The following is a 16799-nucleotide window of genomic DNA, read 5'->3' on the forward strand; positions in this document are numbered from 1 at the left end:
ATATATATTATTAGAAGAATCACAGTAATAAAAGGAATGAGAGATGCGTATAAAAATTTGAGCTCACATTATTTTTTGTGCAAGATAATCGTAAATTTACTCGTGTCTTATGGACAGATAGATTAGAAAATTCTCTACGACCAAAGTGTCTAACAATACTAACCAGCGCATCTTATAGACAGTTGAGCAGATAAGCATCATTGATGCAACCCTCTAAATAAAGATGACACAGAAAGAATGCTGAAATTATTTGGTGATTTAGACTTGCAAATAATTTAAAAATATGGACTTTAAGACTTGGAAATAATCTTTAAAAAACTGAATTAATTGAACTTTAAAATGATAAAGAAATGGGAGAAGAGAGAGAATAAATTGTGAACTAAAAGATAAATTTCACCACTAGATTTGCAACATATTTGCATGCAAACAAAAGGTGATAAAATGATCAAATTTAAGATTTTTGAGTAGCATAAGAAAAGTCAAGACATTCACATAAACTTTCAAGATATTTAAATGATTTTATGACTTTATATGACTTAAAGATGATGTTTGATTTGAATATAAATCCCCAAAATTTATGCAAGTCTTTCAAGGTGCATGCTTTCAAGTTATATGCATGCATTCAAAGTATTAATACAATCAGTAAAATTTAACAATATCAAAGTTTGCATTGACACCTTAAGACCTTTTCTAACTTCGATACATTGAATTAAAATGTACAAATATTTTAGAAAATGTACTACATCAAAATGCATGTAAATCAACAAATACACCCACATGGGCTCCAAGTAAAATTCTAAATGCTTTAACGACTTAGGAATGTTGCGTAGGTTAAGGTGAAACTTGCACTTCATATTTTGAAAATTAATACATCGAGCCACTTTATCGATAGGGTGAGGTTGTAAGTCTCACTCGACTAGCTGGTCCTCCAACTTTTAAAGTCTGTAGTTGACGAGTTTAACAAATTCTAATAATGTTCAAATCACATACTTGCAAATCTCCCCCTAAAAACCTATCATACCTGAGCTTGAGGCAGTTAAAGCTGATCGCATACCCGAAAGTCCACTTAGATCAACGTGTGTAGCTTCATGTGACCCTCCTCCTGTATCATCGCAGCAATGGTCTCATCCAGTAAAGGGATAGTAGCCTTAGCTAGGAAGAATAATCTCCTTTGATCAAAAGTCAAGTTCAGATGGACCAAAAACTGCATAGTCCTCATCTGTGTAAAGATCTCCCATTTCTTACACTCTGGATCATCACAGCTCAACATCGGTAAGACGTGATCAAGATATGACCACAGTCGCTCTAGTTCTATAGCGTATTCCTGAATCGATCTATCACCCTCTACCACTATTTCTATCTCACATTGAACCTGAAACAACCTTGTATGGTTCTCAACCTAGCACAGGCCCTCTTTAGCTTTGCCCAGATGTCATTCACCTTTCAAATGTCATTCACTGATGAGGCAATCGATGGAAGGAACCATCGAGTTGAACCATCGAGTTGAGAAGTCAGGCATAAAGTAAGGTGTGTTTGGTCCTCCACTCATCCCCCTCAGCATTGTCACCTTCTGGCTCGGCCTTGACTCCCATCAAATATCCCTCTAATCACTTCCCTACTAGAGCAGCCTCAATCAGATGCGACCAACTAAGATGCATGGCTAGTCCATCAAGTTTCAAATCCACAGGTAGGAGATCTAACTTCACCCACGTCGAAGTACGTGCTGAGGTGATGGCTCACATCGAGACATTAAGTACCTATATGAGCCCGACCAAAGCCTTCAAAACTTCAGGCTCTAACTTTCATGGAAGCTCCAATCCATTGACTCTCGCACAATTTTCATCTACCAGTATCCTTCACGTCTGTAAGCTGTGATCAAATCGCGGCTCTCTGCAAGCTGCATTGGAAGTCACAATCTATTATCGGCTCGTCACCGCACTGGAAGTCGCGATTCGCGTTCTCTAAAAGTAGCGATCTTGTTACTACGTGATTGCATCGCAAATCAAAATCTTGTTATCGCCAAAAAGTCGCGATTCACGATCTTTATAGGATTGCAGCGCATATCACTACCTTGTTACCGCCTAGAAGTCACAACTCAAAATTTATGCAATTTACGATCCTATTCCTATGGGATCGCAGCGAAGGACCTTCTTCGCAGCGCAGGAGGCCCGCAGAAATGTTCGAGCGATTGCAAGAATTCGTAACAAGAAGTTGTGTTAATGCTTTCAGATGAAGCTAGGAGCCACGACCACGAAATAACCCCTTCTGAGTGTTTCAGATTCGAGTAGGCCGCTAGAGCTTTCTCGTCTTCCTACCGTCACTCGATCCAGTTACTCTGTTCATGCAACCTACCTGCGGCTAGGTTTCGCTCTAATAGCAAATAGGAAAAATTGTTCAGAAAACATAATATGTACATTCATAACATGAACTTAAATAAGGCATTACAATGTTCTCTCTTTTTAATAAGATCTTTAAGGAAGATGTCAGACTTTATTGGATCCCCTACATAATGATTAGCTCACAAAGATGTTCATATCAAAAGATGTACTATTTATCATAAATTACATCTGTGAACCCTGCAAATGAAATAAAAAGAGTGAAAGTTACATATTCTTGAGGGTGACCTCTCCTATTTTGTGGTTCCAAATATTGGGCTTGCAATTTTGTAGCATTCAAACTGTACTAAAAAGGCTCTAAAGTGATACATCAGGCTTGTCTCATTAGCCAAAAGAGTATATGGATTCTTCAATGATTTATCGACACTAGTAAATTATGTCAAGAATCTTCACCTAAATTCAGAATATGAGGAGAAACTCCCTTTGGAATTAACAAAACCATGATAATGATGCCACTGTAAAGAAAATAATAAATAGCAAGCATTTGAGAGAACTGAATCAATTTTCATGAATTAAAAATGAAGATGGGGGATTTTGGGCGAGGGAGGCATTTGCACTTTGGTGATTTTCACAGAAAATGCATTGGTAAGTTGAGGTAGATGCTTCAAACTCGAAAAAAAAAGTGGTCTTTTAGGGAAACTTTCTTCTGCATGAAGATATCATCTATAATTGAAGTAGATGAAATGGCTCTAAGTCTAGGTTAATGTAGACGCATTACAGTCATTATATCCTTGCTCTTAATGAAACTCAACATGAGGAGCAGTTCAAGGACTTGGGAGACAATTGCATTTTTGTTATTTTCACAAAAAATGCATTGGTAATTTGAGGTCGATGCTTCAAAATCGAAAAAAGAGAGGACTTTCAGGGAAACTTTCTTGTGAGAGAAGATCTCATCTATAATTGAAGTAGATGAAAAGGCTCTGAGTCTAGGTTAATGTAGACGAATTAGAGTTATTAGATCCTTGCTCATAATGAAACTAAACACGAGGAGTAGTTCAAGGATCTCCTAAATTATGTATGATCTTCAAGCACTCTTCTACTTAATTGAGCGACCCAACAATTACTCTACTTTTTTTACATGAAAAATCTCTTTCATCAAAGTGTTTCACGATTTAACTTTATCCTTAGCATTACTCATGTTCATTGCACTTTTTTAGACGTTAAATTCAAATATGACACTAAGACCATACTAACAAACATGGCTTAAATCTAAAAAAAGAAGGGAGAGAAAGGAGAGAAAGGACTAGAAAGAGGCAGAATCTTCTAAAATTTCAATCTTAGAAAATAAAACCTTAAGCAAATCTATTACACTACTTCAACATTACAAAAACAAATTTCAAAGAATAAACAATAATTACTACTTGGTTATGTGCAAAACCACCTGCAAAAAAAAATAAAAAAAATATAGCAAGCGGTATTTTCTCTTGCCACAATGGAAGATAAAATGATTGAATCACCACAAAAAATTTAAATGATTTTGCTCTGATTGGGTTTTTAAATTGGTAAATGAAAGTGCATATTCATCTTAGTAATAAGGGATCCAAATCATTCATTACCGTACAAAAAATCATTTGACATAGTTTAAACTTTATATGCACATATAGATGCAGCATGTAACCACCTATCACTTGATTAGTCCTATCACATATAACCTAGTAAAGAACAAGAATAGAAACCCATGATCCTTAACAAAAGTCATCAAAGATGCAGATCAAATTCACTGGGAATAGTATGACATCTTAGGTATTACAAAAAAAAAACATAATTGTCTCCCTACTAATCACGATTTTAGATTCAAAATGCTAGAAAATTAGATTAGATCCCGCTCCACTTTAACAAAAATTAAACCGAATAAATAAACTTAGCGAACAAATAAGCTATCAAACTGTATCACTCCCACTTTTAAAAGAAATGGCATTGATAAAATTATAATTGGAAAGAATGAAGAATCTTTTGAATGAATATCATATCACAAAAACGACAGTTTATTTATCAAATATGGTGTCTAAAAGATACTCTCATAGCTGTTATGCATGGACAACAGGGTGCTCTGCAAATCCCTATTGTTTCCTTTTTGCAGTCTTAAAATGTACACTTACAACTCCCACCAACAACAAGGGAACTCATACTATACCTGGCATAGGGGCTAGGCGGAACCGTCAATTTTCAGGGAGGGTCGGCATGCCCTCTCTAGGTTCAGGGTTGCCGCCCAATTAAGAGTAGGGTCCATTCCTAATAATAGTAGGTCTATTTAAGTGTGTCTTTGATTTTTAGGGCTTTGTTTTTATTAATTTGAGTTTGTAGAGTTGTCGGTTCCTCTTTTCCCTTTCTAAGGTTGTGTCTCAGGGGTCCAAGTGTGCTCTAGTTATATCTCATTTATGAGGTGGTGTATATCCCCTTTTAACCATTCCCCACTCTCTGTTGCATCAATTCATTCACCCTAACTGCTTTTTAGCATGTTGGGGGTCCAAGTGTGCTCCGTTGTATCTCGTTTCTGAGGTGGTGTGTATCTCCTTTTAACCATTCCCCACTCTCGGTTGCATCAATTCTTTTCAGCCTAGTCACTTTCCAGCTTGTTGCCACCTTGTTCAATCCCTTCGTCTGTTGTTAAACAGCCCCCTTGACGCCACCAACACCCTAGATATAACCCTAATTCTAATGTTGTGTTGTTTTGTGGAGTTTTATATTTCCCTATTATTTGTTGAAATTTTGGACCTTAAATTTTGCAATAATATTTATTTTCCCTTTGATGTTTGTTAAATTCCGGTATCATTTGGTATCAGAGCTAGCACACCATAGTTTCATCCTATTGTGACATAAACTAATCAAACCATAGTCAAATCCTGACCTAACCCTGATTCTTTTTTTTATTATTTTTGGCAATCTAAATCATCCTCATATACCCTCTCTCACCTCCCAAACTTGAACCCTAACACCATGTCATCAAGGAGACAAATGTTGGAAGCCGATTGGGATCTTACATGGAGGATATGCAATGAAAATCTACAGACTTCAACGAAGACTATTTGAAATTAAGGAAAGGACCCATAGAGACATCACTATTGATCATGATAATGGAATTCAAAAAAAATCTAAATCCCTTATAGGAATGATTCCAGTGAAGAGGAGGATATGTCACCTCGCTTTGGGTCTCAATATTAGAGGAGGTTGAAGGATTGAAGAACCTTTGTAGGACATGAAGTCATGGGGATAAAGGTCGACTTATCGAAGTTTGAGAAGAGTAAGAGTCGGAGGGTGAAGTTTGTTGCCGCTGAAGAAAAATGCCTCTTTGCGGTAAGATGATCTGAAGAGAATAAGACAGAGAATGTAAAAATAAAATCACTATTTGGGAGAAGAAGAAGGAGATGCAGAGGAAATGTCTACCCCACACTACCTAGAGAAATTCACAGTGGAGTTTGAGTAGTTAATGCTAAAATGTGAGGAGTTAAAGAAGCCAGAGAAAAATACCAAATCAACGTATTCGGGATGCATGAAGTTAGTCATCAGCCATGTCGTTCAGTTGCAACTTTACTGATCATCTAGTGATGTTCAAACCTTCACCACGAAGGAGGAGAAACAATAGAAACAGATCAGGACCTTATCGTAACTCGGACATTCACCCACAATAAGAGCCAGTAGGGGTACATCTAAGAAAGATGTGAAAACGCTCCAAAAAAATGATAAAGTTATCAAAGTAGGAAGAAGCCTGAAGGAGCAGTAAACACAGTATAGAGCCCACAAGGAAGTGTTTCAGAGGTCTTGGGTTTTGATACATCGCCTCCAGTTGCTCTACTACCAAAGTTGTCTCTTTCACTGAGCAAGGAGCAGTAAATAAAGTAGGAAAGTAATATTGTAGACATAGAAAATAGTGAGGATGTGCAGAAGTATCAACTTCAAGTTGATGAGAGCAAGATGTTTGTGGTTGAAGAGTCCTTCAAATTGAGGCTACGAAAAAGCCGTAGTAGCTTTGCCACAACATCTTTTATACTAGTTACACTGTAAAGTGAAAGGTGAGTAGCCTTATAATTGTGGTGTCTACACAGATGGTGGATAAGTTGAGTCTCACTACTAGAAATATTCTCAGTCATATTTCCTAACTTATTTGAATAGGGGGAACAAGGTTAGCATTGATATAAGACGTCTTGCAGAGTTTTTATTAAGGATTGATTGCATGACCAAGTACAATGCGATGCTGTAACCATGAACGTCTGTCACATTCTATTGGGTAGGCCGTGACAATTTGATCACAAGACTCAGTATGATGAGCTCAAGAACACTTACTAATTCATCACGGATGAAAAGCATATAGTTCTTCTACCTTCAACAGAGTCTGAGGTTATAGATGCTCTTTCCATGAGAGAGAAGCTAATGAGATCAATTTTAGTGATGCTAGAGGGTACTAAGATAGAAGATCGAATATCAGATACAGGGCAACTACTACAAAGAGAGTTTCAAGATATCCTAACTGACAGCTTACCACTAGGGCTTTACCGCAAGAGAGTTTTAGGATATCCTACTGACAGCTTACCTCTAGGGTTGTTATCGTTATGGGAGGTTCAATCTATCTTCAGTTCAGATGAGAATGAGTCATCCTTGAGCTACTTTAGAGGACTCTACAGACAGCAATGGCACGAAATTCAAATTCAGTCCAGCGTTGTGCCCACAGATAGTTGAACAGATAAAGATGGATACTCATAATTCAAAAAACCTTCTCAGGTATTTTGTGGGACATTGTATCCGACAGTGAGATTCCGATGGTTCTAGAGACGCAATCGAAGGAGCTCCAATCCCGAAAGGTTACGACAGCACTGCCACCTACAACATGACCGGCCTGATGTCATATCATGATTTAGAAGTTTCGACAGATAAGATCGATACTCCATTCACCCCGACAAACTAACGCGGGACTTAGGCAAGACCCTGGACCAGTTCGGTTCAGGTTGAGGAAGAGTTGGTCGTCTCTCTCTAAACCTAGGGTTTTTGCTCATGAGAGTGGGGCACACTCTTAATAGTAGTAGTTCTATTTAAGTGTTTATTTGGTGTTTAGGGTTTCATTTTTTATTTGAGTTTGTAGAGCAGTCGGCTCCTCTTTTCCCCTTTTAAGGTTGTATCTAAGGGATCTAAGTGGTGTTTCGGATGTATCTCATTTCTGAGGTGATGTGTATCCCTTTCTACCCTCCCCACACTTTCTCTGGCATTGAATCCCTTCACCCTCGCCACTTTCAAACTTGCTACCACTTTGTTGAATCCCTTCGTCTGTTGTTAAACAACCCACTTGGGACCATGTACACTCTAGATCCAACCATAGTTCTAGTGTTGTATTGTTATTTTGTTGCAATTTTGGATTTCTCTCTTGATTGGTGTAATTTTAAATTTTCAATTCAATAGTAATATTTGTATTCTCTAGAGTGTTAGTAAAATTCCGATATCAATACCAAGAACCATCAAGATATCATTCTTTTCAGAGCACAAATAAATAAAAAGACTAGCCTAGCACCAAAATTCTGCCCGTGCAAAACATGAGACAAGAACAACCGATGGCAAAAAAAATCAAGTCTCGCTAATCCAATAAATCATCCAGTTCATGCTAAAACATTTTGTTGTGAATTAATCCTTTATGAACTGCCTGATACTTTACTTGACATAGAACTAAACATCTCCCAAATTTCAAAGGAGTAAAGTAGCATGGATCAATCGGCATGCAGTGCAACCAGATGCACTTCTAGCAATAGACTGTCCAACATTTGAAAAATATGGCCAGCAAAGGAATGAAGCAGATTGTGCAATGCAAGAGCATGCCAATCATACCTTGATCTCCATTTAGTCCTGGAGTCGTCGAGGTAGAGCTGGATGCCGGACAAAAAAGGAACATAATACTGTACAACACAGTCGCCACCATTCAAAACCAACGGCACTCCTGCACCATAAGCACTCCATTCCTTGAACGAATCCCATAAATCCCCGAGATTGAAGTAGGGACACAATTCCACCCCCTCATATTTCCTCCAACCCCTCTTGCTCGTCTGCAACAAACCAATCTTCTCAATTACCGAAACAATCACTAATAGAAAGGGTTAATTAAAAGAGTTCATTCACATTTTCGAGAATTTTCATCCATGCTAGATACATACCTTGGATAAATACCGAGCTGGAACCACGGGGGTCGTGGCCTCCAAAAAGCGATCCATGTTTGCGACTGCAGGAGTCGCCCTCGGAGGAGGAGGAGGAGAAGGAGAGTTCGACGATGAAGAGGAGGAAGAAGACACAGAAGGTTTCAAGGAATCATCCGACTCCTCTCTGACTTCGTAGACATGCTTATCGACGACGGGAGCCATCGAATTGACTGTATTCTGCAGCCGCTGCTGTTGTCGCTGCAGCTCGAGTTGTCTCCTCACAGCAGGCGGATTGTAGAAGCGATCGACGCCAAGGCGACGGCCGGAAGAGGAGCTGCTTGAGACGACCATGTTAGGCGAGAGAGCGGCGCCCCAAGGAATTCTGCGCAAGACAAACAGCGGCGAGATGGACGGCTAGACGTGGAAGAGAGGGATTTCGCTTTTGTTTTTGGCCGGATAAAATTGATATATTGTGGGCCCATGCCCGACGCGCTTTCTTTTCTCATTGGTTGATGATCTCCACCGAACCAAATTCCACAGCTCGCATTGAAATTTTCAAAGAACGCAAAGGGATTCGGAAGGAAAGCAGACCAAGCCCATGTGACGTGGAGGCATGAACTAAATGGACTTAATTATTAGAAAAAATATTACATCCAGAGCGTCTGATTGGAGACCGGATGCATAATTGTATCCTGATAATTGATGTGATACTGCAAGGTAGAATGGGAGCTCGGACATCTGTTGTATCACATTTGTTGTTCAGACGCAGCTCACGTTTGAACTCCGAACGTAATATTTTCTATAATTATTAGGCATTATTACATAGAGACCTTCCGAAACAATTTACAAATTAATCACTCACGAATTTTTTTTAAACCACCGAACAAATATAGTTACACGTGTCATGATCTAATTATTGACAATTTGATAAAAATGAAAAATATGAGTTGATATTTTATCATGAATTTTGATATTTGAGTGAGAATTTCAAAAAAATTGTGAAAGAGGGTGGTTGATTGTAAATAGTATGTTTAGGGTGTATTGTATGTAATTGTCCTTAATTATTAACTGTTAATGTTAGTTGGGATGACGGGAAGGGTTTTCTCCGAGATTACGCAGAGATTCTTCGTCTTTTTTTCTTTCTCTTGAGACAACTTTTAGACCTTTATTTCTATTATTTTTTATTCTGAACTTTTTTTAGGTTAAAGGGCTTTGCCCATTCTTTTTATCCATAAGTTTTCTTTCCCCCCATTTCATTCTTCTTCTTCACAATGTACTTCTGCTCTTGTGATGCCTTTAAGATGGAAATGATTAGTTTCTTCTAATCTATCCAGTTCTTCTGGTTTTAATCTATCTTATGTGTCTTGTGTAGAAGATATGATTGTTTTCTGTGATGAGGAAGTTGGTGTTAGATCTAAACAATGGCATCTTGAGTTGATTGGTTGGTTATGTATTAAGTAGAAGACCTTCTAGTAGAATGTCCTTCAGTCAATTGGTAAAATCTGAAAATTAAATTATTCAATTGAGTTTCTTTCTTTAACTGAGGGTTTTTTTTTTAATTTACTTGCCCTGGAGATTTTGAGATGGTTCTTGTGGTAGCACACGGTTTATTGGAGATAAATCAATTATTTTTAAAAAATGGACTATTGATTTTTGGTCAATTCGTGAGGATATTAAAGAGATTCCAATATGGCTTAAATTCTCAATTATTCCTTTGTTTTGTTGGTTGGAAAGAGGTATTTCTAAAATTACTAGCAAGATTGGTATCCTCGTGTGGGGGCTGCTTTGACAGCTAAGGGTTCTCGACTATCGTTTGCTATAGTTAATATTCAAATAAACATTGACTCTCCTTTGCCTGAATCTTTTACTATCGTTTTTAAGAACAAAGAATTTATTATTCCTATGATCTATGAATGGAAATCGGTGACATGCAATCTTGTTCTACTCTCTCTCATCATCCTTCAAACTGTCTTAAACTTTCTTCCTTACCTACTAATGCTATCCCTACTTTAAGAGGAATGAATTGTATCAAGATGAATGCCACTAGTAATTTAAAGAATAGAAGTAAATCTGTTAATATTGTTTGACCTTCTCATGGTTCTAATAATATTTTTAATGTTTCTATTCCTCCATATCTTAATGGTAATGCACCTATTTTATTGGGTACAAATGAGTTTTCTGTTGATATGACTCTTACCTCGGATAATATTGTTAATAATGAGGTCTCGTCTATTGTAAACGCTTATTCTGTATTATAGCCGAATTTAAATCTTTCTGATTTTGTTTCAGTACTGAAACTTATTGGAGCTATTAATAACTGTTTCTCAGACAGTGATTCCTTCTAATAATATTCCTTCTTGGGATATTATTAATGGTGAAAATTTGGATGTTAATGCTAATGCTACTAATGTTAATCCTTTACAAAGGAGTGGTATGAAAGTTAATAATTCTTACGTTATTATTGTTGATTCTGTCTCATGAAGATTTTCTAATAACCTTAAAAATGTTTCTCTGCATACTGATTCTACTTCTAATGTTTCTGTTACAAGTAAGAAAGATGGATTTAAATGATTTGTTATTCTTGATTTATTACTTTTTTTTTCTTTTCCTTCTTTTGATTGTTATTATGTTTCTTTCAAAATTGGCTACTTAGAATGTTCGTGGATTTAATAGCGAAACCCTGCTTGTAAATTGTAGAAGTTTTTTAGAATATTTTAGACTTGATCTTATTTATCTTTTAGAGATAGTTAAACTCTTCTCTTATTTATTATCCTATTGTTTTAAATCACTACAATTCTTTTTTAAAATGAAGGTAATGTTCATAAATTTTTATTAATGATGGTAGGATTTGGAGCAAATAAAATAATGACATTTTGAATTGTGATATGTTGATAGAATATCACACTTTAATGGTGACAAAATAATGGGATCATAAGTAAAATGTATTCTACCAAATGATGAAAATGCCAAAATCAGGCAACTAAGGGTGCGTTTGGGGCAGCTTGTGCTTATCCAGATAAGTTGCTTATTTGGAAATGCGGACCACGGGGTGCGATCCGCTTTTTCGCATTTAGTGTAAAAAACCATTTTTTTTTTTTGATTAGCTGCTCAGACGCAGTTTCCAAAAGGCAAGACAACTTTTTCAAAATGCCGCCACAGCGGATAAGCTACCCCAAACGGAGCCTAAATAAGATGTGGAGAGCTACAAGAGGCTGGGGGAGGAATGAAGCCAGTGAGAGAAGTTCTGTAGGGTTTTCATGTCAGCTCTATAATGAGTTTGTGTGAAGTCGAAGAGCTCAGCCCATGTAAAGTCGGGATACTTCCTCGGATTCTCTTCGTCCACAATGCACATTGGAGGCCTCACCACTCTGTCTTCTCTTGGACACAGGAAGAAGGCAAGCGACCTTCGTTCCACCATCTTGTTTACCACTGCCCGGTGTAAGCAGCTCTTGTACCTACCATTAGATAGCGCCTGCAAAATATAAATAAATAAATTTGTTAGCAAAATATTGTGCTCGTGCTAAATAAGAATTATCATGATATTTAAGTATGTTAATTATTTGTTCTTTAAGGCAAGAAAAATATATAAATCGTTACGAAATTAACATATTATTTAAAATATAGTTAAAAAAGATGAAAAATATGAGTACTCGCTAGTCGCTTCGAATTAGTTAATACTAGCAATGTTGCACTTTATGAAATGTGTTGCTTTACCCCACGATTGTAAAGGTATCTATGTCAAAACTTACAATCCATTATGAGATGAATATTAGATCAAGATGTACTAATTGATTCTCTTGAGAAATTCTAAGAAAAAATTTAATTTCTAATAAATGAAAGAATATTCTACATAAAAGATGAAAACTATACCCGATCCTTTAACAATCATTCAGCTCAGAGAAAATAATATAATAGTTAGTTGTCTGACATCGAATCATAAGAGGTCTCATCTCAAACACATAAATGTGTGATGTGACCTCCCATGATTGAAGATGCAATGTAATATTTTCTTTTGTTCATGTTGAGAAAATATTACATGCGGTGAGTGCTGTGAGGACAATAGTGTTGATACATAGAAATCTTGTACATGAATTTTAGGTCATCGTTGACTTATATATATTTCACTGTATATAATATTTTATCCTTCATGCTAAAAAACACCATTATACTTCTTTAAATAATCATCATTATTTTGTGCAAAAGCCAAAGTTGCCAGAGGATCAACTCTGCAACCAAGCTTATACTAACTACAAAACAGTCTCTAAGATCCAAAAAATGGCCAATTTAATAAAAAACCCAAGGAGAATAATTGGGGGCGGTGAACCAGAATACGTCAGTGGATCCAAATGCAGAGTTAACTATTCCGGCTAAAACTCCCTTTTTTAGCACGCTGGCCTGCATGCCGTGGCCCCTACCCAGATCACCAATCTCCATATGTGCGTAGCATTACAACTACATAGATCCACATAGACCAACAGGAAAATGTTGACAAACAGCAACAAGAAAAAGGGAAAAAAAAAGGCTTTTTTAAGTTTACTTGTCCTTTCGTTTTCTTCTTTCTATGTTCTGTTATCCATCATCAATTCCTTCATTATTGCATATTAATGAACCCATACATTTGTATGCATTTGCAGGAACAGATGTGAAGCAAGATGTTACCATGAATGTGTCGCCGATGTTGACGACTAGAGCGCCGGCAACAGGCCGCACCACCCGCCACTCCCCGCCGGAAAACACCTCCAGCCCTTCGACTCCTTCTTGTTGCAGAAGGATCGTAAGAGAGGTGGGATCACAATGCGGCCCTGTACCAAACGTGAGCTCTGGCTCCGGGCATGGTGGGTAGTAATTGCACCTTATTATTGATCTGCTTTCCGCGAAGAACTTGCTGTAGTGCGAACGATCCACCCCTAAACTTATTGCCAGCAGCTCCATGATCGAAACAGAGAGCTTCGTCATCGCTTCACAGTATCTCTGGTACACCATCCTAAGAAAAATAAGAATTTTTATCAAATGGAATTTCTTAAACACAAATAAGGCCATGATTCGATGCTATTACCCCATTTTCTGGTAAGAGCTTCCGAGGGTGGATGTGAAATAGTCAACGAGAATGGAGGAATTTGAGGCAGAGCTATCGTAGCCGAAAGACAGGGTTTCCTTCCATGGGAGCTTGGCGGTGAATCGGTCGGCGTGGGCTCCGGCGTAACCCCACATGCTCTGCGGTTTTCTGCGAGCTTTCAGTTTGTGTTGCAGGGGAAGCATGAAGTACTCGTCAATGCAGCTCATGGTGTCGTCCATGAGAGCAGAGCTGACACCATGGTTGGTGACTTGGAAGAAGCCGTGTTCTGTACACGCCGAATGGAGGAGGTCGGAGGCTAGCTTCGTTGAGTCTTCGTCGCCATGGAAGAAGCCATCCAGGTTGATGACGGGAGCTTGAAGCTCGTTTGGCTTGCTCGACCTGGCAGTCTGCGGCCAGATGAATTGGCGAGGAATGGAAGCTTGGTTGCGGAGGTGAGAGGAGTCGAAGATGATGCTGGTTGCAAAGTTGGAGTCTTTGCCATGAGGGTTCAGGAGTTCAGCTGGAGGGAGTAGGAGGAGAGAAGTGGGGCTTGAATTCATTGTGGAAGTGAATTAGAGCTTGAAGTTTGGTTATGGAAGGTGGAAGGAGAAGCTGTATGGTTTTGTCAGTGTTGATTATTTATATGGAGGATTGTAACAGGACAGAGGAAGATAGCTATGAGGAGTTGAGTTGGGTCCCATGAATTAAGAGAGTATATGAAATGGATTGGAGAGATAGCAACGTGGTGGACATAGCCAGAATTTTGTCCATCGGTGAGATCGAAGATTGGGTGGGAGACTTTAACCTCCTTTCAATTTTTTCATCCATTTTCTTTTATTCCTCCTTTCAATTTTTTCATCCATTTTCTTTTATTCCTCCTTTCAATTTTTTCATCCATTTTCTTTTATTCCTCCTTTCAATTTTTTCATCCATTTTCTTTTATTATTATTATTATTATTATTATTATTATTATTATTATTATTATTATTATTATTATATATATATATATTTAGGGCAAAGAAAACGCAGATCTAGAAAGAAACACAGTTACACAGAGATTTAACGAGGTTTGTCAAAGATGTCTACGTCCTTGGAAGCAAAACGGTGGGTTTTCTTTCAATTCAGAAAAGAATACAAGATACTCTTAGGGTTACAATACATCATATATATATATATATATATATATATATATATATATAGCATTGACGTATACGTATAATATGTAATTACAAAATTACTCATATACCGTAACGTGGGGGCGTTGCCCTCACACCTCCAACCCACATAACGAAACTCCCCCGATTGGATAGATGTTTCTGCTCTGCTCCGCTGACTCGCTCCGTTCCGCTCCAACATCTGCCTCTTATCTGGTATATGAGTCATACCTAACAAATTTGTACTTTGGCGAATATCTAGCCTTTTAAGAGAAAGATACCTGAAAGTTTCTCAAATAACAAAGTGGGTTGGCCCACCATGCTTTTCTAGCAACTGTAAATATTCAACAAGTTCAAGCAATGCAAGAACTTGTTGATAGTAACTGGCTTGGTTAACATATCAGCTACATTCTTATTAGTATGAACCTTCTGTAACAGAATCTCACCAGAAACAATTAATTCTTTGATCTTGTGATATCTGACATCAATATGCTTAGTTCTCGCAATGTACACCTGGTTCTAAGCCAAATAAATAACACTTTGGCTATCACAATGCAATTGAACTCCACCTTGCTCAACACTCAGTTCCTTTACTAGCCCGGTAAGCCATAAGGCTTCTTTAGCAGCTTCAACTACAACCATGTACTCAGCTTCAGTTGTAGATAATGTCACAATAGATTAAACTGTTGATTTCCAACATATAGGCCCTCCACCAAGAGTAAACACAAACCCAGTTGTTGACCTTCTGTTATCTAAATCACCTACATAGTTTGAATCCACATACCCCACAACTGAAGGATCATTCTACTGACTGCCAAAAATAATTTCATGTCCTACAATACACTTCAAATACCTAAAATTTTACTTGACTACTTTGCAATGTCGCCTTCCAGGTTTAGACATGTATTTGCGGACTTTACTAACAACATGAGCCAAATCAGAGCGAGTATATACCATTGCATACATCAAGCAACCAACTGCACTGACATATGGAACATTTTCTATGTCTTCGATTTCCCTATCTATCTTCGGACACTGTTCTGAAGAAAGCTTAAAATGATTTTCCAATCGAGTGCTCACAAGCTTTGCTTTGCTCATCTCAAACCTATCTAGCACTTTCTCAACATAGCTTCATTGAGATAAACATAATCGTCTTAAGCCTCTATTGACCAAAGGAAAATATGTTGAGATTTTCATACCTATTTTACACTGATTTTGATGATATTGCACTTTAAGGAAAGGTATTTTGAATTATGGTCATTGGAGCAAAAAAGATGCAAAAATGAGCGAATTTAGAGCAAAGATGTCCAAAATATGAAAATTTGATTTTGGGCACCGACGGTGGGCTTGACGCCGCCGACGTTAGATTTTTCCCGAGAGTCCAGAATTAAATATTCTGCAAGGCCCCCGACGGCGCCATCGAGGTCGCCGACAGTGAGCACGTCGGTTCTCTCAACCGATGCATTGAATGTGGACAATTTTTTAAGGGACTCTTGGGAAACTCTTGAAAATTCTTCTAGAACTTTAAAAGAAAAAGTTAGGAGGCTGAAAAAGGGGTGTCCACGGGGTGTCTGCGGAGCCTTTGTTGTTTGTGGTGCCCATTACAGTGTAGAGAGTGTTTAGTATTGTGAGGAATTCTTCGAGAGATTATAAGAGTAGAAGGAAAGTGAGAGATTTCTTCCTCCTTGCCGCTTTGAAGGAGAATTCTGTGTGCTGTAAAGAAAGTAAGAGATTCAGAGGAACTTCGAGGAGTTTTCTTGGGGAGGAATTAGAGATAAGTTGTATTTACTTATTGAAGTTTTTATGACTTTGCTTTTATATTTAAATTCCAAGTTTTGTCGTATATTCTCCATAAGTTATTAGTAGTTTTCTCTGTCTTTCTCATTGTCTTGAGATTTTGTGAAATTGTTATTTGAATTGGTTGTGTCATGAGAATGTTAAAGAAGTTGTGATGATCTTTTCACTTCAATTTTAATTTACTTTCAATCTGGTCAATTGATTTGTTAAAATATGTTGAGTTTTACAACTAAAGTGAAGATTACATCCAAGATTTAGGGAGGTCAAAGTCCTTGAAAGTTGG

General features: G+C 37.6%; 2 protein-coding genes across 2 annotated transcripts in view; both read right to left on the reverse strand.

Annotated features, from left to right (window-relative positions):
- Positions 1-9033, reverse strand: part of LOC110032469 — a 22633-nt gene extending 13600 nt beyond the window's left edge. Inside the window, exons 1-2 of the mRNA XM_020736112.1 lie at positions 8528-9033; positions 8205-8419 (exon numbers count right to left, since the gene is read on the reverse strand). Coding sequence (XP_020591771.1) covers positions 8205-8419; positions 8528-8860 — 548 coding nt within the window. The 5' untranslated portion in view covers positions 8861-9033. The remainder of the gene's footprint in view (positions 1-8204; positions 8420-8527) is intronic.
- Positions 9034-11501: 2468 nt separating this feature from the next.
- On the reverse strand, positions 11502-14156 carry LOC110032467 (gibberellin 20 oxidase 1-A-like). The gene is made up of 3 exons (XM_020736111.1): positions 13566-14156; positions 13169-13493; positions 11502-11981 (listed from the first exon to the last, which is right to left on the reverse strand). The coding sequence occupies exons 1-3, from the start codon at positions 14123-14125 to the stop codon at positions 11712-11714; spliced, it is 1155 nt and encodes a 384-aa protein (XP_020591770.1). The 5' UTR covers positions 14126-14156; the 3' UTR covers positions 11502-11711.
- Between the last annotated feature and the right edge of the window lie 2643 nt (positions 14157-16799).

This window comes from Phalaenopsis equestris, unplaced genomic scaffold (assembly GCF_001263595.1).
Source record: "Phalaenopsis equestris unplaced genomic scaffold, ASM126359v1 Scaffold000949, whole genome shotgun sequence".
NCBI classification, from domain to species: domain Eukaryota; kingdom Viridiplantae; phylum Streptophyta; class Magnoliopsida; order Asparagales; family Orchidaceae; genus Phalaenopsis; species Phalaenopsis equestris.